This window comes from Castanea sativa, chromosome 5, assembly GCF_040712315.1.
Source record: "Castanea sativa cultivar Marrone di Chiusa Pesio chromosome 5, ASM4071231v1".
Classification (NCBI taxonomy): Eukaryota; Viridiplantae; Streptophyta; class Magnoliopsida; order Fagales; family Fagaceae; genus Castanea; species Castanea sativa.
The window spans coordinates 76,724,303-76,748,105 of NC_134017.1; the positions used below are offsets into that span (position 1 = coordinate 76,724,303).

Below are 23,803 nucleotides of genomic sequence, written 5' to 3' on the forward strand. Positions count from 1 at the left end.
TCTTATAAACTCCTGAATGCAACCTAAAGTCATATCATCAGCTTGTAAAAATGTTATAAAATAATATGTGTCTATAACATTACTCTTATTTTATGATTGAGGTTACTTTAACATTAATGAGATATTCCTTAAAAAAACATTAATGAGGTTTTTTATGGTATTAATGAGGTTTTTCTTAACCATTAATGTGGTAGGTTTTCTTTTATATTTATATTTAGTTTTTAATTGTGAACTCTTGCATTTCTTTGAAGCGAAAAGATAATAAATGAAAGCGACCCGTGCAAGCGTGGATGATGCGCACTTGAAATCTTTATCGTTCACATTCAGTGAGTGAGTGACGCGTTGTACCAGATCAGCAAACCTATTAATTGCCTTTTTTAAAAAATTATAGCAGTTATTAATTGCCTATTAAATTCAAACAGATTTTAACACTTTTGGACACACAATCTTGTAGTAAAAGAGCATTCAATTTTTAAATTATCATACAAAATCTTTGTCAACAGCTCTCTCTACCATTTACTTTCACCCCCTACTTATTATAATCTCTCCAATTTTTCAACATTCCTTTTCTCATTCATGTAAATAGAGCTTTTTTTTTTTTTTTTGTAGCAAAAATAACTATCTTTAGGACAAAATTTAATATAGTCACTTTAACTTTTACATCCATTATCAAATTTGTTCTTAAGATTTAATTTTTGTCTATTTAGTCCCTCAATTTGTAAGAATGAGTCAATATGATTCTTCGGACCAAATTTATTACCATTTAACCATTAGTGTTGTTTGAATAATCTTTTTTATTAAAAATATAATTGAAAACATTCATCAAATACCTTATGGTCTGATCAGTATATTTTAAAGTAAAAAAAAAATGTTTTAAGTGGCTTTATATACTAACAAATTTGGATAAAATGATCAGATTAACTCTATTGACAAAGCAATGAACGGAATTGACAAAATTAAATTTAAAAGTATCAATTTGAAATTTGAAGTAAAAAATCATGGGACAAAATTGAATTTTAGCATAATCTTTATTAAACTAATATTAATATAGCTTATTTTAGTCTAGGGTATGTTTGGTAAAGGGATTTTAAACCACACTTTTTTAAAATACAGTTTATTCAATGTCTTTTTTTTTTTTTTTTAGGTACAAACTTTTCAAATAATCTCATTTCCATCAAAGGTCTTGCAATTTAATGTGGTAATGACATTGCCTGCTATTTTAAAAGGAGGGGTCTAGGGTTCATGTCTCCCTCCCCAATGAAAATGTATAAAAATAAATAAAAACCTCAATTCAAACAGTTGAAAAATAATTTGTACCATGAGACATCTATGCTATTATGCATATGTATCCCATCCCATGTGCCCCACGTTTTAGATTAGTTCATTAAATATATTTTTTTGTGGGGATAAATAATTGGATAGATTAACTATATAAAAGGTAAGTTGGAGACAAAAATTTACTGCATTATTAAAAGGAACAATTTTTTTATTTTATTTTATTTTTATAATTCGATAGTTATAATGGGAGAAGAGATTTGTATTTTTTTTCTTCCTATAATAGCCAAGGCATGAACACAACTATATGACTCAAGCTAGAAAGAGATTTGAACTTCTTGTTAAACTAATCTTTGAACTCTAGTGAAACTAAGCTCATGAGTCACTTATCATATGATATGATAATAGTTTGCACCAATACAAATTACCCATGAATTATCATTGCGAGTTATAAGAGTTCTCGTATCACTTCACATGAAATTTTGTCAAACTTGAACTATTCGAATAGTAACGCCTCAACAAATATATTATACCTATAATGATTAGCCTCGTCAAGACCCCAGCTCGTATTACCAACACATGGTGCCAAAGACCCCTTCTTTGATTTAAAAAAAGAAAAAGAAAAACACCACTAATCCCAAATTGACACATTCCGACTCCAAATTCCAAAGTGGAACGAGCAACATACGACCGTTAAAACGCGTTATATTGATAACACACCAACACATGAACTTACGCTATACTTTCGTTTGTGCCGCCTTTGGTCTCTTTTTTGAAACCTCGTCAATACTTTTGTATATATATAAAAAAAAAACCTAACCACCGAACCCTACCTTATATACTTTTCTTTCCAATTTCCAAACCCTAAAAGTTTTGAAGGAAATTTCTATGTTTCAGAGATCAAACAAAAAACCTTTCTTCTTGATCAAAGAAACATGAAGAAAGCAGAGTCAGTAGCAAAGGCAATGGCAGAGGCAAGCTCGTATGGCAATGGAGAAACCTGGGTGAGAGGCCCATTGCTGGGCAAAGGAGCTTTTGGGTCTGTATTTCTTGCCAATTCCAAGAAACCCAAGTCGCGTTTTCACTGTTTCCCTTCAACCATGGCTGTCAAATCCGCCGAGGTTTCACTTTCCGCTTCGCTTCAGAAAGAGAAGGAGGTTCACAACAATGTTCAAGGCTGCCCTTTTGTTATTCACTGCTTTGGGGAGGAGATCACTACTCAAGAAAATGGCGAGAACATGGTTTACAACTTGCTGTTCGAGTACGCTTCTGGAGGAACTTTGTGTGATTTGATCGAGAAATCTGGTGGGTCTGGATTGCCTGAGTCCGATGTTAAGCGCTACGCGAAATCGATACTACAAGGGCTTAATCATGTTCATGATTGTGGCTACGTGCACTGCGATTTGAAGCCTGAGAATGTGTTGCTTGTGAGTGCTGCTACTGGTGAAAGTTTTGTGGCGAAGATAGGGGATTTAGGGTTGGCTAGGAGGTCAGAGCAGAGAAAGAAGGGGAGGTTGGATTACTTGAGGGGCACGGCATTGTATATGGCACCTGAAACTGTGATTGAGAGTGTGCAAGACCCGAAGTCTGATATTTGGGCTTTTGGGTGTGTGGTGTGTGAAATGCTTACTGGGAAATCTCCTTGGGATAGAGAGGAAGAGTTGAATACAGAGGAGCTTTTGGGGGTTATAGGCAATGAGCGCGTATTGCCTAAAATTCCAAGTGGGATTTCGAAGGAGGCAAGGGATTTCTTGAAGGCTTGTCTTGTGAGGAAACCCATGTTCAGGTTCACGGCTGAGATGCTTTTGGATCATCCCTTTCTTGCCGGTGTGGATGAACCTGAACTACCCGCTGTTCCTGGTTCTTCTTGGACTGAGGCTGATTTTGAGCTTGGTGGTTATTCTTTTTCGGACGATGATGATGATGATGATTCGACCTCTTGTTCATTTTCAGGAGACGATGAAGATTTTGGAGTAGAATTTGTTGTGAGCTCAGATGATGAAGATTTTGAAGTAGAATTTTTTGTGACCTCAGATGATGAAGCGGGTGGTGTTGGTCAGAAGAGGAAAAGGGCTGCATTTGATGATGACCATAAATTTAGGACAGTAGCACAGTCTAATTTGAAGTTTCCAACTTCATTCGTACCTGTTGGAGCTTAATTCTATATTGTTACAGATTTTGATAGAGTAGTCGTTGTATGCTATAGATAGTAGGCATTCAATTGTACTTATTCTTAGAAATATAATTGAATACATCTGCATCCATTTTTTGCTAAAACAAGGTTGGAGTTTTGTTTTTTCCTTTACTGTGTATGTTTTGTTTCTCTTTCTATTTCTGGCGTTGTTTGACTCCTGATAGTTAAGAGAATTGTGTATACTTGGATACCCAATCTTGGATAGCAACACTTCCAACAACTGCAAACTGCATGCTGTCTTGTATGATTTAACAAGTAAGATCTCTGCTGTTAGTTGCTGTTTTGGTAAATTAGGAGCTCCCACACATAAAAGGGGGCGGGGGGGAAGGTAACAAGAGTGGCCTACTTTTTGTTTTTTTATCTGAAGTGAGCACGCTTTTTGTCAAGATCATAAATCTAGGAACCTTCAGCCTGAGGAGAATGGTTTCTCCAGCAACCCAGGATTTTGTGGAGGGAAAGCATTTAGCAGCTTCCAATGTTTATCTGAAAACTTCCCAAAAGCAATGTTTTTTTCATCAACTTTCAAAGCATTCCCTGAGGTTTTCTGTTGGGCAGTTCTGGCAACTTCAACCTCTAAAACTGCAGCAATGCTAAAATCATGACTAGAGCCCGGCTGCGCAGGATGTAACTTCTCACACACCACAAAGAAAGATTCTGTGTATGGTAAGTTATTCTAAGAGCCCGCAGGAAGTGGCATTATTATACTAGAGGGTTCAAAGCTGAAGTTGATAAGTGGCATTATTATGCCCCTTACCTGAGAAATACCAGCTGTATACTCCTTTTCAGGAAGAATTTGTGGATCATTCTCTTTCTTATTCAGTGATGCAACAAAAGAGCTTAATGCCTGCAGAACCCTTAAGATTGCGGCTCATCAGAAGGTGATGTACTGAGGAGTGCCTCCACAGCTTCACTACAAGCCTAACTCATCCATGTTAGATGTAGCCAAATCTTGAACAGCTCCTGCTGGCTCAGTAATAAAAAAATTACAATGAGTTGGAGCATTTGCCACCTATTTCTTTATCACCTCCACCACTAGAGCATATGCATTATCTGACAGCCCCCCTCATGCAAGCAATGAGCAAAGAAGTCAAAGTTCTGCTTGTGGCAGGTTAAGCAATAAATTTTGAGTATCTACTTTCGTACGTGCACCAGAAGTGAAATCACTTGATGTTTTGTCTGGCTACATCTTTTTAGTTTACACTTGTTTACTTATCATATCCCACAGATGGAATGGGAATGTAATTGTTCATGAATATTTCTGTTTTTGGAAACAGAAAAGGAAGAAAGCTTTGGGAAGTTGCAGTGGAGTTGAAAAATTGCAGTTAGGATCTTTTTCTAGATGTGACTGAACTGCAGAAGAGGGAATTTAGTATTACCTTAATTAAGTATCATTTACTCTCTTTGACTTTGAAATTGAGACTTAATGTAAAATTTTATATTCACATTTCTTTTTTCAAATTGGTTATTGAACTTTGTATTTTTTATTTTATTAACCTTAAATTTGAATACAGTTCATAATAAATAAGGATTATAAACAACAGAGTAATCTGTTTCTAAACCAAGCATTTGCACCATCAGTCACACTTTACTGGCTCAGCAAACGTTTTAGCAACAACTTCCTTTCAACATTATCTACTGCTTTTCTGGCATTGAACTGTGATAGTATCTATCTTAAAAGGGATAAAAAGCATTTGTAAATCCACTTTAGCTGCAATCTCTTTAGGATCTCTGCTGTGAGTTGCTATTTCAATAAATTAGGAGCTCCCACATCAGTTCCTGAGTGGCTGAGTATGTATTGCATGTTCTGAGTTACAGGATTTTAGTTTCTGTTTGCTTGCTTTCATGTTGAGGATTATGCATATTACATGTGTCCATCAGCTTCACTTGGCAAAAAGAGGTGTGAGTCATGAAGCATGGGTTTGAAGCATTGAGCTCCCTCATATTTGGAGAATGATTTTACGTAAGTGCATTGTTTGAGTCACGATTCTTCATACTTACATTTGAGTATTGTGATAGCTTGATTTGGTCCTGAGTTGTGGGTATTTAATTTCTAGTTCAATGCTTTTCCTGGGTGGATAAATTCAGAGTTTCCCTTGATGTGCCGGTTGAGTTTAGTTCTTGGGGACTTTTGTTTTGGGCTTTTAGGCTATCATTCACCCAATGGTAGAGTTTCCTTAATTATTATTTATGGACATGGCATTTTTATTTCTTTGCTTATTTTCATGTAGGACTTTGAGCTATTATATTTTTTGGCATGCCCTATGGTATAGGTATTCAGCCAAATGCACAATCTGGATTCATCAATTGGATTTTGCACCTTTCTCAAATGAACCATGATAATTTTGTTCCATTGAGTGTTGCAATGCTGCTTACTGTAACTATAACTACGGGCCTCTGTTGCAGTCTAGATTTGGTGTTGTCAGTGAATTCTTGCCAGGATACCTTTTTTGTTGGAGGGCAGATTCATCATTAGCAGAATTTTCTATAAGGATAATGTCATTGAAGCACTATTCAGTTAAAGAAAAAGGTGGAGAAGGCAGTTTTTGAAAAGGGTTCCTTTAATAATTGTATATTACTGGTAGATTTCTGTTAACACATCTAGCCTTCTCATTTCTTTGGTGCTAGTCTCCACTCTCTCCCCCCCACCCCCCCTTTTCTGACTTTTTCTATGGAAGATTGTTACTGGAGCATGAGACCATCTCTTGCATTCATATGATGTGTGGGACACCATTGTTTACTAAGCACCCCAATGAATGGATTCCTTTCCAGGATTTAAATGCTCAATAGTTTTTGTGATGAATAGGTATTTGTGTCATGAGTATGGCTTTTGTATTGGAAATGTACTTCATATATAATTCCTGTGTACTTGATTTACTTCCCTTTGTAGCTCTTTGTTAATGAAATCTTTACCTACTAATTAAAAGTGATTATAATACATTAAAATAATGGGTGCATTCAATTCTGGGGAGATACTGAGATGTTTCCACATGCACTCGCAAGTACATAACACTTCTAATCTTTTCTGTTTTTCCTAGTTCGGTTAAGGGAGCAGTCTTTCTATGTCATAAATTTATGTTTGGTCAAAAAAACTGTCCTATATCTAGTCAACCAAATTTATTTATCCATGAAGATGTGTGGATTTTTAACTTATACCATTGTCCCTAATATATATTTGAAGTTCTCCTCTAATGAAAACTTTCAACACATTATTGGTCTAGGATCATGTGAGAATTTTGAACTTATACAATTGTCCAGTATCTATTCAAGGTTTTCCTCTGATGAAAATTTTTAAACTTTTTGTGAAGTGCATAGAACTGATAGAAGCTTGCCAAAGAAATTTGATTTTGGTTATGGGCATCATTTACGTTTGTTTTTTTATGGTTTATTTCTTTTTCCCTTCATTAGCTGTACCTAGTGAAGTTAAATTTATTCTAAATTTTGCTTGAGCTTCTTTGGTAGACTTAGGTGGAAAGGTTAATTTTTATTGAATACTAACAGTACATGTAATTTGATTTTTCTTTCATGAGAATTTTTAACTTTTAGTGAAGTTCATAAAAGCTAGCTAAAAAATTTATTTATCCAAGATGATGTGTAGATTTTTAACTTATACCATTTTTCTGTGTATGAAAAATTTCAACGTCAATTGTATATTCAAGATGATGTGTGGATTTTGAATTTATTCAATTTGCCCGTATCTATTTGAAGTTTTCCTCTAATTATTATCCTGCAAAACAACATTGATTTATTATTATTTTTTTCTTGTCAATATTGCTTGACTCTGCACTTAGAAGACTTCCAGTTATTATCTATGTACGTATTGATTCATATTACCATCTGCAATATCTCTTGGCCAACCTCACTTGAAAGTTCCAATCATGGTGGTATACAACTTCAAGATTGAACATTTCCTGTTTCCACAGCTTATAAACCTCTGTTATCTTTATGATCACCTATTTCTTTTCCATATTACCCCATTTACAAGTGCTATTTCCTTCAACTGCTAGTTTTAGTTCTTATGACTCTAACATAACATATGAGCGAGCTTTTGCTGTAACCAAGTCATCCAACTCACAGGCAATCAGATCACATTAGAGTATGTTGGTCAAGCCACATATTTCAAACTAATGCAACTGTGGGACAAGTACTCGCAGATTTCACCACCCATTTTTCCTTTGCTATTGACTCACAAAATAGAAGTGCATATGGAGACAGGCTTGCCTTCATCCTTGCACCTGGCAGTTCAAAGATTATATTCCTAAAACAAAAGGTGGCAGTACTATTGGTCTTACTCGCGATGACCAGGCATTAGACTCAAAGGATAATCCTTTTGCTGTAGTGGAGTTTGATAGCTATAGCAACGTGTATTTGGATCCCCCTGGGGAACATGTAGGTATTGATCTCAACTCCTTGAAGTCCGTTGCTAATATTTCATGGTATATTTATATTGCTATTAAGGAAGGGAAAAGAAATGAAGCTTGGATTAGTTACAATTCTAGTTCTCATAATTTGAGTGTTTTCATCAGTGGTTTTAGATACAATGTTCCTATAAGGCAGTTCCTTTCCACAAATGTTGATTTGAGCCATTTCTTACATGAATTGGTTACTTTTGGATTATCAGCCTCAACAGGAAATTCTTCTGCAATACATACCATTTATTCATTGGATTTTAGTTCAAGTTTGGAAATTGACGATAACATAACCATCACAAAAGATCCGGTATCAAGCCCCAATATTCCAGCTCCCAACCAAAGGAAAAACAACGCATTGGGGTTAGCTGTGGAGCTTGGTTCAGGTGGATTTGTTTTGGTTGGTGGGTTGGCATTGGTTTTGTTTGCCTTGTGGAAAAGGAGTAGGAGGAATAAAGAAGAAGATTATGTCCTTGATGACTGCATTGATGAGGAATTTGAAAGGGGTAGAGGACCTAGGAAGTTTTCATACAATGAATTGGTTCACGCAACAAATGATTTTGATGATAAAGAAAAGCTAGGCCAGGGAGGATTTGGTGCAGTTTATAGAGGACTTTTAAGGGACTCAAACACCTTTGTAACTGTTAAGAGGGTGGCAAAAGGGTCTAAACAAGGATTAAAGGAGTATGCTCAGAAGTAAAAATCATTAGTCAATTGAGACATAGGAATTTGGTGAAACTTATTGGTTGGTGCCACAAAAAAAAGAGAACTTCTGCTTGTTTACGATTTCATGCCCAATGGAAGCATAGATTCACATTTTTTTAAAGAACAAAGTGCATTGATTTGGGCAGTGAGGTACAAAATTGCTCAAGGCTTGGCCTCGTCCTTGCTTTACTTGCACGAAGAATGGAAAAAAGCGTTTTGCATAGGGATATAAAATCAAGCAACATTATGCTTGATTCAAATTTAAATGTGAAACTTGGGAATTTTGGGCTGGCTAGGCTTGTGGACAATGTCAAAGGGTCACAAACCACTGATTTGGCAGGCACAATGGGTTATATGGCTCTAGAATATTTCACAACTAGTAAGGTTACCAAGGAATCAGATGTCTATATAGTTTTGGAATTGTTGCACTGGAGATAGCTTGTGGCAGAAAAGGAATCAACCCCATGGCCATAGAAGAGCAGGTAGTCACGTTGGAGTGGGTTTGGGAGCTCTATGGAAAAGGACAGGTACTTGAAGCTGCTGACCAAAGGCTAGGTGGAAATTTTGATGAGCAACGAATGGAGTGCTTGATTATTGTTGGCCTTTGGTGTGCTCATCCTGATTACAACCTCAGACCTTCAATAAGGCAAGTAGTTCATCATGTGCTCAATTTTGAAGCTCCATTGCCTATTCTCCCATCAGAAATGTCTGTGCCAACATATGTTGCTCCAGCAGTGAATAGACTATTTTTGCTTACAGCATTTAGTGATACTATTGATTCTTGGGGAGGACAAAACTAATCTTTAAGCTATAGTTACAACGCCGATTCCTCACAATTACCTCTTCCTTTGTTGTTTCTCTATTTGCATTGCTATTGCTGTTAGAAATTAGACTTGTTTTAATAAATTTTCATTAATAAATACAGGTTTTTTTATAATATTTTTTATTGAATGTGTGAAGAGTACATGTGGCGAGTATAATAAAGTTATGCAATAAATATACTGGAAGTTAATGTGACATGATCTACTAAATATAACTATTATCCATCAATTTATAACCAAAGGTAAAAGAAGAGAAAAAGAAAAAAAAAAGTTCTTATCTTTCCAGTTGCATGGTATAGAATATAAATTCCTATGAATCAGTGTATTTGTAACCAATAGTGAAAAACAATCTCTAGGATTTTTGGTTGGCAATTTCCATAACAATGTAATCTTTAAATGAGTCTATATTGAGTTCATTCAAGATCATGATCATTTGTACAAGTAGTAGCTTAAGAGAAGCAGCTTATACAGATTTCAATTGCCCTTCAATCGCCCTTTGATTGATCAAACATTATGTCAACAATGTGAGATGTTAAAAGTGTGGGATGGAAATGATGAGTTATGTGAGGCTCTTTCTTTGATAATGCGGTGGCTGGATCAGCTTTTGGTTGAGTTTTTCATTCTGATGAGTAACACATCTTCTCATTAATATGCTAAACAAGAAAGACATCATGGTCCAAGGCTTCAAATTTGCAAGCAAAGGGATGAAAAGTTGGAGTTATGGACTTATGGGAGGGTACATAGTGTAGTATATAGGATCCTCGCTATACTGGAAGGAAAGAAGGGAACTATGGAGGAGACAGATTTTAATGGCAAATATGAGAAGGAAATCCTTTATAGAGAAAGCAGATTTATCGCTTATTTAAACTACCATATGTCTGCCCAATCTGGAGATGAATGTGATGGGATTATTAAGTTTACATGAAGACATTTTTAAACAATCTGAGAAGGTATTAAATAAAATGCAATTGAAGATCTCTGTAATCACAAATTCTCAAAAAAAGGGAACAACAATGGTTAAGAAAGACAGAATTGACAGTGATCACAAATTCTCAAAAAAAGGGACCTGAGGATGAACAAATGGCTCATGCAAGAAAACAACACAGAAAATGATAATCAAATCAAGCTTCTAAAGACTGGTATCAAAGTAGCAAGGGATTTGAGGTAAGTAGTTCAAGAAAGAAGGAGATAATGTGGAGACAAGACTCATTGAATTGTTGGTTAAAACTGAAGGACTTCAGCAAGTGATATGTGAAAATTGGTGCATGAAGATGAAAGAATGGAAGAGGTGAGAGAAGAATTCAAGGAAGAACAAGATAATGTGAATAATAACTTTAGTGAAACTAAGATGGAGATTTCTTATAATAGTGTTGAATGGTTCAGGAGATAAACTGATGAAGCAGAGTGGGGCTTGAGTAAGGTCATGATCAAGATGTATTAATTTATGCACAGTACAGAACATGAAAGGAATATATAAGGCGTTTAACGGTAGGATATAAAGCATGGAAGAATGATCAAGATGATGTGAAGAAAGGTTAGAATATGATGCCTCTCACATCTGATTGACTGGATGATGATGATTTTGACGTTCTCATCAACAATATTGAGGAATTGAAAGAAGATTCTTCTGTGCAGGAACAAGATATAATATATTGCTAGGCAAAGGAAAGAGAAACTTGAGGCTTTAACTCGGAGGCTGAAGGGATTCAACACTGATCAACATGATGTCAACAGGTGTTTGTGTGAGATACAGATACTAAAAGTGTGGGACGGAAATGATGAGTTTTGTGAGGCTCTTTCTTTGATAATGCAATGGCTGCAGGATCAGCATTTGATTGAGTTTTTTATTCTGGTAAGTAACCGATCTTCTCATTAATATGCTAAACAAGAAAGACATCATGGTCCAAGAAATTAGCACACAAAGGTCTGTACATAGGGTAGTCTATTGGATCCTTGTTGGCTGGAAGGAGAGATTGGAACTATGGAGGAGACAGATTTTAATGACAGATATGAGAAGGGAATCCTTTATAGAGTAAGCCACATTTATTGCTTATTTAAAGTACTACATGTCTCAGATGTCTGCCCAATCTGGAGATGAATGTGATGGGATTATTAAGTTTATGTGAAGACATTTTTAAACAATCTGACAAGGTATTGAATTACATACAATTGAAGATCTGTAGACATAGGGTGTCAAAGATTAATAAACGTCTGAATGATTATGAGGAAACTAAAAAAATGGGATCATGAAAAATAGGATTAGAACAGTCAGGGAAAGATTACATAGAACCAGAAATAACAATTTATAATGCAATAAAGGAGGAGGATACGGAGACAGAAAAAATAAAGACTGAACTGGTTAGAGTTCCATGTTTAGTGGTGACCCTTCTGTACTTATAATTGCATCAACTTTAAGAAATTTGTTTAGCTTTCCTTAATGATCCACCCATCTTTGGGCAAAGATATTGAGAAGAATTGCCATCATAAAAATGAGAGAAAAAGAATTCACTGGACTTGATAATGGTAGACACTAAAATTTTTTTTGTAAATTGTGGTGATAGTTACACCCGTATGAACATAAAGCTGAAATCATGTTTTCAAAACATGATTTTATTATAGGTTGTGTAGTGAAGTGTGTAACAAGCTGTGTACATCAATAATTAGCCTCTTGTAAAATTCTTTGAGTGCTTATTTTGTGCCCTCTAATTCCTCTTCTGGTCAAACCATGCGCTACCCACTGACATCTCATTTCTTTGGTACTCCGACTTCAACTTTCTTTTGTGCAAAATGTATTTTTTTCTATGGAAGATCATTATTTTTGGAGTTCATAGAGAGAGAGAATACATATGGAATAGGAGTTGAGAGAAAGAGAGAGAAGAAGAAAAAGAGTAGCTAAGGGGAGCAAAATTATTGTGGTTGTAAAACCAAAGAGTATAACTATCATCATCGTCAAGGAGAACTCATAACCATAATATTTATCTTGGTACCATTTTTACAGGAAAAAATGAAATTTGGAATTACTTTTATTGAATAGGTTGAATGAGTTACAAATTTGAATTCTTAGTGATTTTTATCTTTTTTGTTTTATAATAGTCTTTTTTTGTTGAATAATTTGTTCACTTCTTGTTGTTGGGTATTGTCTTGTTTTTGTTTGGTTAATATTTGTTGTTATTTGGACTAGTATTTATTGTTGTTATTTAAGTTTTTCAAGGAAAAAAAAAAGATTAAGGATTATGTTTGGGGGGCATAATTTTGGATTAATGCTATATCCATAACATTTTTATAATAAATCTTATGCAAAAAGCTGTTATTGGTAGGTCAAAAAATAGGCGAAACTACGGTCTCCCAAGTTTACCCTCTATGCGCACTTGTTTCCCCAAGTTTGAAGTAAGTACAATTAGTCCCCCAAGTCTTAAACTGAGTTGTACTAGTCATTTTACTAACTATCATTAGTAGTATTACTTACGTGGCTAACGGAACAATAACTTTGCATGTTTTTAATGACGTGACATGTTTTTCATTAAAAAATTACAGAATATATTTTCACAAACAATATTTACAATCAGGTACCAAATTAAAAAAAGTATTTTCTACTAAATGTATAAAGCCCTAGCCACCACCATCGGTGGAAACCCAAGCCCTAGCTACCCATGGCTCCTTATTTCTTCAAGTTTGATATGCTTGGTGTTCGTGTGCCAACAATTATCGTCTCCCCTTTCTAGATCAAGAAAGGGACTGGTAAGGGTTTGTTTGGAATTCGCTTATTTTACAGAAACTAAAAATTTTTTGTTGAAAGTATTATAGATAAAAGTAAAATTTAGCTGAAATAGTAAAGTGAGACCCATGAATAGTACCAAAAAGTGTAGTAAGATCCATAAATAGTAGCAAAAATAAGTTAAATAGTAAAATAAACTACCTTTTTAATCTGGAGCCAAACGCACACTAAGTTTTAGCTTGGTTTGTGAATCAATATAGTCTTTCTATATAGATTTGTTGTTCTTTGTGATGCATGACCTTTGTTTATTTAAAAAAGAAAGTCTTTTTATTAGTATCTTTGTGATTAAAATATAGCTTAAAAGGTGGTGGAGTCCTCCTTTCTCATCGGTACCAATTCGATTACAGAAAGTTAACATTTTCTTTGCTGGTGGGCGGAATAGATTAAAAGCTTTGAGAATTGAATTCTGGATTTGCTTCTTGCTGAACTTTGTTTTGTCAGGATTTGGAGCCGACGACAGCTAGGGCTTGGAATCCTGTTTCTCGAACCCTTTTAGAATTGAATTTTGTTTTTTTATTTTGTAATTTTTTAATAAAAAAATGTTAAATTATTGTTTCGTTAGTCACGTAAGTAACATTGCTAACAGCAGTTAGTGAAAGAACTAATACAACTCAATTTTAAAACTTAAAAGACCAATTGTGCTCGCTTCATACTTGAGAGACTAATTACGCACACATAGTAAACTAGAGGGACTAATATTGTAGTTTCACCAAAAATATAATATCAGTATCTAAATTTTTGTAATTTTCAAATCAGAGTATTGCACATTTTTATTAGGGTGGTCATTGTAAATTAATTTAGCATATAATATTTTTTTTAGCAAGTCAATGTATACATTTCTCGGCAAGTAAATATGTACATTTTTTGGCCTTGCATGTGGAGCCGCCACTTCATAAAAGATAAAACATGGGTCGTTGGCTGCCCTTTGTTGAAGAGAATCTAATTCAAAGTCCTGTGTTCCTCTTCATTCTCTCTCCTATCAAGAAATATTATATTCGTTTTTTTAAAAAAATACTGACTTTTTTCTAAGAAGACTTCCAGTTATTATAAGTTTATTGATTCATATTAAGATCTGCACTGCAAAAATTTCTTGGCTAATCTCATTTGAAAGCTCCAATCATGGTAATGTACAATTTCAAGATCGAACATTTCCTTTTTCCACAGCTTTCTACCCAGTGGCGGAGCCAGAATTTCAACTCAGGGGGCAAGATTAAATGACACTTCGATACTCATTATTATGATCATGTTTCTTCGTAAGCTCAATTAACTACATGTGTGTGTATGTATTTCATATCATTAAAATAAAGAAAACAAAAATAATCAAATTATAGTAAATAAAAAAAAAAATCTAAATACATAATGTTGAAATTAAAATAAATTGAGAAAATAAATTAATGTAGGATTGTTAGGAATATAATAATATACCTATAAAGTTGTATTAATGTTTAAGTGCCTTACATTCTTTTAAAAAAAAATTGTAGAATTAAGCATATGTTTCTTTATTTGTTTAAGTAGTTAAAATTAAGATTTATAGAAAGAGTATGAAACTGTGAAAAAATTAGAAGAAAATATAAGTCATGTCAAGGATACAATAAAAATTCACAGCAATTTCACAACATTCCTCAACGTAGCACATCATCTCATACATGTGAGTCATTAGAAAAAAAATTAAATCATATATTGTGATTTACATCTTGAATGGAAAGAACACAAAGCAGATTTTTTTAATGCTCTATACACAAAAAGAAGGTGATTTCAATTTTTTCATCATTGACTTTTTTTATGTCTAAAAAATACCAGTTTGTAATTTGTAGTTTGTATTATATACTGTGACCTTATGAGAAGCAAAAAAATTCTATAATAGTGAATTTAACTATTTAAATGACCCATTAGGAAAAGACGAAAACTAGTATAGTGATTGTTTTTTTCTCTTATAGTAACATACTTTCTGATATATGTAAGAGCAATTTAGACTTTCTAGCATCAAACTCTATTATTATTCTGTTATATAAGCTTCTCAAAAAAAAAAAAAAAAATTACTACTATATACAAATTCTGGGGCAGGTCAGGGGCAGCTCGCCCCCCCCCCCCCCCTGGCTCCGCCCCTGTTTCTACCCTCTGTTATCTCATCTGATCACCTATTTCTTTTCAATATTAAACCCAATGACATTTACGAGTGCAATATCCTTCAACTTCACTAGTTTTAGTTCTTCTGACTCTAACATAACATATGAGAGCGATTTCGTTGAAAACCAAGCCATCCAACTCACAAGCAACAGGCTCACGTTCGAGTTGGTGGGTCGAGCCACGTATTTCAAACCAACGCAACTGTGGGACAAGGACTCTGGGAACCTCACAGATTTCACCACCCATTTTTTCTTTGCCATTGACTCGCAGAATAGAAGTGTATATGGAGATGGGATTGCCTTCTTCCTTGCACCTGTGGGTTCAAAGATTCCTAAAACAAAAGGTGGCAGTACTATTGGTCTTACTCGCGGTGACCAGGCATTAGACTCAAAGGATAATCCTTTTGTCGCAGTGGAGTTTGATATCTATAGCAACGCATATTTGGATCCCCCTGGGGAACATGTAGGTATTGATCTCAACTCCTTGAAATCTGTTGCTAATATTTCATGGTATACTAATATTGCTATTAAGGGAAAAGAAATGAAGCTTGGATCAGTTACAATTCTAGTTCTCATAATTTGAGTGTTTTCTTCACTGGTTTTAGAAACGATGTTCCTATAAGGCAGTTCCTTTCCACAAATGTTGATTTGAGCCATTTCTTACCTGAATTGGTTACTTTTGGATTCTCAGCCTCAACAGGAAATTCTTCTGCAATACATACCATTTATTCATGGGATTTTAGTTCAAGTTTGGAAATCGATGATAACATAACCATCACAAAAGATCCGGTATCAAGCCCCAATATTCCAGCCCCAAACCAAAGGAAACAACGCATTGGGGTTAGCCGTGGGGCTTGGTTCAGGTGGATTTGTTTTGGTTGGTGGGTTGGCATTGGTTCTATTTGCCTTGTGGAAAAAGAGTAGGAGGAATGAAGAAGAAGATTATGTCCTTGATGACTGCATTGATGAAGAATTTTTGAAAGGGCCAGAGGACCTAGGAAGTTTTCATACAATGAATTGGTTTCAACAAATGATTTTGATGATAATGAAAAGCTACGCCAAGGAGGATTTGGTGCGGTTATAGAGGACTTTTAAGGGACTCAAACACCTTTGTAGCTGTTAAGAGGGTGGCAAAAGGGTCAAAACAAGGATTAAAAGAGTATAAATCAGAAGTAGAAATCATCGGTCAATTGAGACATAAGAATTTGGTGAAACTTATGGTTCGTTTGGATAGAACTTATTGCTGAAAATTGAAAATTGAAAACATAGTAGCAAAATAATTTATAAATGTGTAAATAGTACCGTAAGACCTATTTTTAATGAAAAATTGCTAAAAGTGATATTTGTGGGTTCTGTAAACAATACACGGATGCATTGTTCACACAAAAAAGTCAAAAGTTACGGCTACTTTTCATGAACAGTAGCCGTAACTGACAAAGTTGTCGTGCCAAAAAAATAAAGAAAAAAGAAAGAAAGAAGGAAATATGAAAACGTGAAACGCAACCAAATTTAATCCGTATCCAAACGGATACTTATTGGTTGGTGCCACGAAAAAACAGAACTTCTGCTTGTTTATGATTTCATGCCCAATGGAAGCTTAGATTCACATATTTTTAAAGAAGAAAGTGCATTGATGTGGGCAGTGAGGTACAAAATTGCTCTAAGGCTTGGCCTCGTCCTTGCTTTACTTGCATGAAGAATGGGAACAATGCGTTTTGTGTAGGGATATAAAATCAAGCAACATTATACTTGATTCAAATTTTAATGCTAAACTTGGAGACTTTGGGCTAGCTAGGCTTGTGGACCATGTCAAAGGGTCACAAACCACTATTTTGGCAAGCACTAGGGGTTATATGGCTCCAGAATATTTCACAACTAGTAAGGCTATCAAGGAATCATATGTCTATAGTTTTGGAATTGTTGCACTGGAGATAGCTTTTGGCAGAAAAGCAATCAACCACATGGCCATAGAAGAGCAGGTAGTCATGGTGGAGTGGGTTCAGGAGCTCTATAGAAAAGGACAGGTACTTGAAGTAGTTGACCAAAGGCTAGGTGGAAATTTTGACGAGCAACAAATGGAGTGCTTGATTATTGTTGGCCTTCGGTGTGCTCATCCTGATTACAACCTCAGACCTTCAATAAGGCAAGTAGTTCATCATTTACTCAATTTTGAAGCTCCAGTGCCTATTCTCCCATCAGAAATGTCTGTTCCAACAGATGTTGCTCCAGGATTGATTCTTGGAGAGGACAAAACTGATCTTTAAGCTATAGTTACAACAACAATTCCTCACAAATTAGCTCTTCCTTTGTTGTTTCTCCATTTGCATTGCTATTGCTGTTAGAAATTAGACTTGTTTTAATAAATTTTCATTAATAAATAGAGGTTTTTTTTTTCTTTCTATTGAATGTGTGTGGAGTAAGGGAGTATAATAAAGTTATGCAATAAATATATTGGAAGTTAATGTGACATGATCTATATATAACTATTATCCATCAATTTATAACCAAAGGTAAAAGAAGAGAAAAAGAAAAAAAAAAGTTCTTATCTTTCCAGTTGCATGGTATAGAATATATATTCCTATGAATCCATGTATTTGTAACCAATAGTGAAAAACAATCATTAGGATTTTTGGTTGGCAATTTACATAACAATGTAATCGTTAAATGAGTCTATATTGAGTTCATTCAAGATCATGATCATTTGTACAAGAAGTATCTTAAGAGAAGCAGGTTATACAGATTTCGACTGCCCTTCAATCGCCTTTTGATTGATCAAACATGATGTCAACAGGAGCTTGTGTGAGATGTTAAAAGCTGGGTTGCACCGACACGCCATTTTTGGCATCGTGTCAGTGTCCGACACATATCGGACATCGGAACCGGTACGATTCGCTGGACTCCAGTGTCCAAGCAGTGTCTTTTTTTTCTTTTTTCTTTTTCTGCTTCTTCGACATGGCTCCGATGCGGCACCGACACGTCCGACACGCTAGGAGTGGAAAAAAAAAAAAAAAAAAGAGAGAAGAAAATCATAGATTGGCGATTGGCGCTGCCGCTGCGGTGCCCTGTCCATCGCCGCTGCCGTGCCCTCTGCCTGCTGCCGCTCCGCTGCTGTTGCCCTCTGTCCATTGTCGGAGCTAGATCGGGCCGATCAGCGAGCTCCATTGATGTCGCCGATGTGCCCTGTCCCTTCCGATCTCTCTCTCTCTCTCTCGGCATGGACGACAGGTCCGATCTCTTTTCTTTAAGCTTCTCTTTGTGTGTTTTTTTTTTCTTTCTTTTAGATATTTGGCCATTTGGAAATGGGTGAGTGGGTTACTTATAAACACTCACTTGTCATAAGGACAACGTCCCCTTTTTTTTTTTTAATCCCACTCTCACTATCACTGTGTGAGAGTGGGATATAATATAACCTTTACGTTGTTACTATCATTATGTGCCAAATATAATGTTGTTAATTGTTACTGCCATATAATATAATATTGTTATTGCTATAGTTTTATTAATTTATTAAAGTTAAACTTAAATATTGTAGATGATTTTATTAAAATGAATATCGAAAGTATAAATTGAAAATGAATATTGTAGCTTTTGAATGTACCCTATTTAAACTTTTGGTTTGTACTCTAAACATTTTATGTGTATTATTGTACTATTTTGAGTGTTAGTTTACTTATTTGTAGTTCTTACATAATTTAAATTCTAGACATAAACTTATTTTATGTCTAAAAATATTTAAAAATATGCCTAAATATAAAATTTAATTAATTATTTAATTGCCATGTCCACGCTGTGTCGTGTCCTTGTTTTTCAAAAATTGCCGTATCACCGTATCAGTGTCCGTGTCGTGTCCGTGTCCATGCATCATAGGTTAAAAGTGTGGGATGGAATTGATGAGTTATGTGAGGCTCTTTCGTTGATAATGCAGTGGCTGGATCAGCTTTTGGTTTAGTTTTTCATACTGGTGAGTAACAGATCTTCTCATTAATATGCTAAACAAGAAATACATCATGGTCCAAGGCTTCAAATTTGCACGCAAAGGGATGAAAAGTTGGAGTTATGGACTAATGAGAGGGTACATAGGGTAGTCCATAGGATCCTTTCTGTACTGGAAGGAAAGAAGGGAACTATATATGAAGGAGACAGATTTTAATGGCAGATATGAGAAGGAAATCCTTTATAAAGAAAGTCAGATTTATTGCTTATTTAAAGTACTACATGTCTGCCCAATCTGGAGATGAATGTGATGGGATTATTAAGTTTATGTGAAGACATTTTTAAACAATCTGAGAAGGTATTGAATAACATGCAATTGAAGATCTCTGGAAATATAGGGTGTCAAAGATGAATAATCGTCCAAATGATTATGAGAAAACTATGAAAATGAGTTTGTGGAAAATAGGATTAGAACAGTCAGGGAAAGATTACATATAACCAAAAAAATAAAGACAGAACTGGTTAGAGTTCCATGTTTAGTGGTGGGTCTGGTGACTCTTTTGTACACATAATTGCATCAACTTTTGAGTAATTTGTTTAGCTTTCCCTAATGATCCACCCATATTTGGCAAAGAGAAGAATTGCCATCATAAAAATGAGAGAAAAAGAACTTCATTGTACTTGATAATTGTAGATACAAAACAAATATTTGTAAATAATGGTGATAGTTACATCCTTTGTATACAAAACATAAAGCTAATATTGTGTTTTCAAAACATGATTTTATTATAGATCGTGTGTTGCATCGACTATTAGCCTTTTGAAAAAAATAAAAGTTGTTCCCCACTACTTAGTGTATGTTTGGATGGGGTTGAAACCCAGGCCCAAATTTGTTTGTTTTTTTTTTTTTGGCTGGACATGCTACTCTCACTGTTCATTGGCCATGAACAGTGATTTTAGGCCCATGAACAGTGATTTTTCAAGTGAACAATTTTTTTACACATTAAAAAATTATTTTGCTACAATACTTTTCAGTTTTCAGTTTCAGTTTTCAGTTTTCAGTTTTCAGCTGTATCCAAACGGACCTTTAGCATGAGCTTAAAAGGTTGAAGCTTATCACTACACAAAATAGGCTTAGAAGCCCAACCTTGTCCACTACTCAAAAGCCCAAATATCTACTATCTTACAAGTTGGGCTTGAAATGCCCAGATATTCTTCACCTAAAGTCCACAACACTCATCAACAAAGTTCAAGGCCCACTTCACAACTTTACTTCAAAATAAAAGCTTTATTTACACAAAATGAGTCATGGAGGGGAAATTTTTTTTCATTCAAGGCCGCTAGTTTTATGAGGCACATGCTCAAGTGTGAGAAACTCAACCGAAGATGTTATTTGGATAAAATTTAGTTACAAAATTGATTATAACTTTAGTCTATAACCTTACTCAATAAAATAAACATTATTACATATTTTGAAAATCTAATTGTTAAATTGCATTTTCTTTATACTTTTAATACATATGTCAAATTTTGTATCAATTGAATATTATATACTATATGATCTATAAGCTTAAATTTTATGTATAATTTTAAACTACAAAAATTAGCAATTTAAACAATTTATTGACGGTATAGCTATTGATCTTTAATTTTCTAAAAATTTTGCAAGTATGAAGAATATAAGAAGAAGATGTAATCCAATGGTGGAATTATCAAAATTCACTTCCAATAAGAAGATATTAAATAAGGATGTAGCATTAGGGTACAACCAATTTTGTAGCTAAACTTTGTTTATATTATATATATATATATATATATATATATATTTTTTTTTTTTTTTCTTTTCATGAACCTTAATGTTATATTCTACTCTTTAACGGGTAAAGAGAATGAATCAATCTAAAGGTGTGTATTCAACTATCAATATCATTCCTATGATCTAGTGACTTACATAGAGTCACTAGTAAATTAGTTTACAATAGAAAAATTAAGAAAACCTCAAGAAATACATTTTATTTGATGAATAATTTGAAATTTATTATATGTTGAAAGAAACAAAAGTTAGAAGGCTAATAATAGACATCCTCCAAATAGAACACCTTGCATTGCTCAATCATTTTCAAATGCACATCATACATTTATAGATATTGCATTGGTATTGCATATTAGTCCTATTTATAGCTTAGCCAATCTAATGAGCTATAGAGAGAGAAGGATTGCGGCCATTGAAGACTTTGTAGTTGTAGACATTAATTCAATTTCACTGCTTATCCTTTTTGGCCCAAGGTATAAAACAACCCTTTATATAAAACCACCGATCGAAGAGAGTAACATATTAGTATTACTACTAGAAAACCAAAAGACTGTGAGAGAAGATTGCGTTTCAATCCAACCAACAAGTCTGGTAGTAGTAGTTGTATGGCCGTATAGGCACTCTCACAATAATCCAAACCTGAATACACCTAAATAGCTCTTTCAAAAATCAATACTTTATCTAATATGTAAAAGCAAAAACAAAGAGAACAAAGAAGTTACATTGTTTCAGGAAATGTTAAGACATCGTTTATTCATTTAACTTAATTCATTTCAAAAAACCATTTAAAAAAAAAAAAAAACACAACTGTTTAAAAAATATCAAGAGACAATTGAGAGAGAGAGAGAGAGAGAGAGAGAGAGAGAGATATTTTATAAAAGTAAAGACCTCATGTGAGAGAGTATGAGGTTTTGTAATGTAACGCATGTCTTATTCTCTTTATGTAGGCTTATACCTTAATAAAGTTTGCATTAATATCAAAATATTGGCTCATTGAATTAACCAATAGAAGAAATACATATTTTAATTACCTATAGTTATGCATTAAATATTTATATTGAAGGAATTTATATGATTATTTTTATAATTTTATATAAGAATTTTTTTTAAAGAAATATAGAAGAAACTATTTTTTGCTTAGAATAATAATAACAATAATAATCACATAAAAGCAGAGATCTCATGTTGCTATGTGGGAGAGCATGAGGTTTTTCCATGTAACTTATGCCTTGAGATTCTTTTTTATTTATTTTTGAGAAGAAGATTCTATTGATTTGGACTTTCACCTCGACAAAGTTTGCATTTATATCAGAGTATTGGTTTATTGAATTAACCATTAGAGTAAATGCATATATTACTTATCTATAGTTGTGCATTAATTATTTACATTAAAGAAATTTATATGAATATTTTATAAATTATATATAAGAAACTATTTTTATTAGGAATAATAATAATAATAATAATAATAATAATAATAATAATAATAAATTTAGAATATGATAGTCTTCCTCATGTTTAATTTCTTTGACAACAAATGACACAAAAAAAACTACCACGATTTAATAGTTGTGAATTCACTAACTTTAATCTTAAACAATTATATTTCATTATTCTTTTCACTGATTTCATATATATATATAACCAACATTATAGTAATTATTCATTGTAATTAAAAAGATTACTAAAAGGATAAATTTATTTATTTTGTTATATTAATTAATTTAAGTGGTACATTAATTATTTAAGTATAATGAAATTTTGATGTCATTTTTCTAAGATTTTTATAAGAAAAAATTGATTTTTAATATGGTATTCTTACTCAAATTTAGTTGCTCTTGTAACATTTGAAACAAAGTCCAAATAAATAAATTTGATAACATACCATCAAGAATAAAAAAAGAAAAAGAAAAAAAAGAAGAAGAATATTTGCATTTTTATTTTACCCATGATATTTACATTCTTGATAGGCATGAAACATGCCTATCCATATTAGTCACTATGTCATGCAATTTTCAAACATTTATAATCTTTCTATTTTGTCTATAAATAGAACACTAAATATTATAATTTTTTACAATGAAAAATATTGAAATATTGGAGAAAAAAAATTATTAAAATATTGGAGGAAACTAATAACAAGTTACTGATAGTATAAAAATGTGTCATCATCTCCACCTAACATTCTTCATGCCTAGCCTCAAGATCTCCAATACTATTGGTGTGTGGGTGTAGGAGTTGGACCAAGTGATGATATCGCAGAATTATCTTGCTGATGGACTGAGAAAGATTGTTTGGGATAATAATATGGCTTGTATATAATTGCAAACGAGTAAGAGAGAATCATAAATATAAATAAGCAAGCAATTATTCTTTTAAGAGAACAATAATTTGAATCTTTTGCTTTCATGGTTGAGTTCAAAGGTTTTGATTCTTGGAACAAGGAAGGAGAGGAGGAAAAAAAATAGGCTATATAGAAAACTTCTGGTTACAAGGAGATTCTAGTTTATCTATGAAACAAATGCGTAGAATTATATATGTCTAAACCAATATCAATGTATCATATTAGTGACTCTCTAAATTTACTCAAATTTTAAAAACCTTATTTAGGTTTAAATATTGTCATATACTATTAGAGCTAACGTTTTTTTCGTTGAATCTGTTTCATTCATTTTACCACCACCCAATCTGGGGTTTTGGGTTTTATGTATTTTTATAACTCCTAAATCGGATACCGTCATTGTTTTGTTGAATG

At 33.7% G+C, this 23,803-nt stretch overlaps 1 protein-coding gene and 2 pseudogenes across 1 annotated transcript; all 3 read left to right on the plus strand.

Annotated features, from left to right (window-relative positions):
• The first annotated feature begins 2,039 nt into the window (after nucleotides 1-2,039).
• On the plus strand, nucleotides 2,040-3,552 carry LOC142634083 (mitogen-activated protein kinase kinase kinase 20-like). The gene has a single exon (XM_075808358.1). It carries the CDS (start codon nucleotides 2,211-2,213, stop codon nucleotides 3,432-3,434), a length of 1,224 nt encoding a protein of 407 aa, XP_075664473.1. The 5' UTR covers nucleotides 2,040-2,210; the 3' UTR covers nucleotides 3,435-3,552.
• A 3,792-nt stretch (nucleotides 3,553-7,344) lies between these two features.
• LOC142635843 (L-type lectin-domain containing receptor kinase IX.1-like) lies at nucleotides 7,345-9,380 on the plus strand (annotated as a pseudogene).
• Nucleotides 9,381-15,304: 5,924 nt separating this feature from the next.
• Nucleotides 15,305-17,566, plus strand: LOC142635844 (L-type lectin-domain containing receptor kinase IX.1-like; annotated as a pseudogene).
• The last annotated feature ends 6,237 nt before the right edge of the window (nucleotides 17,567-23,803 follow it).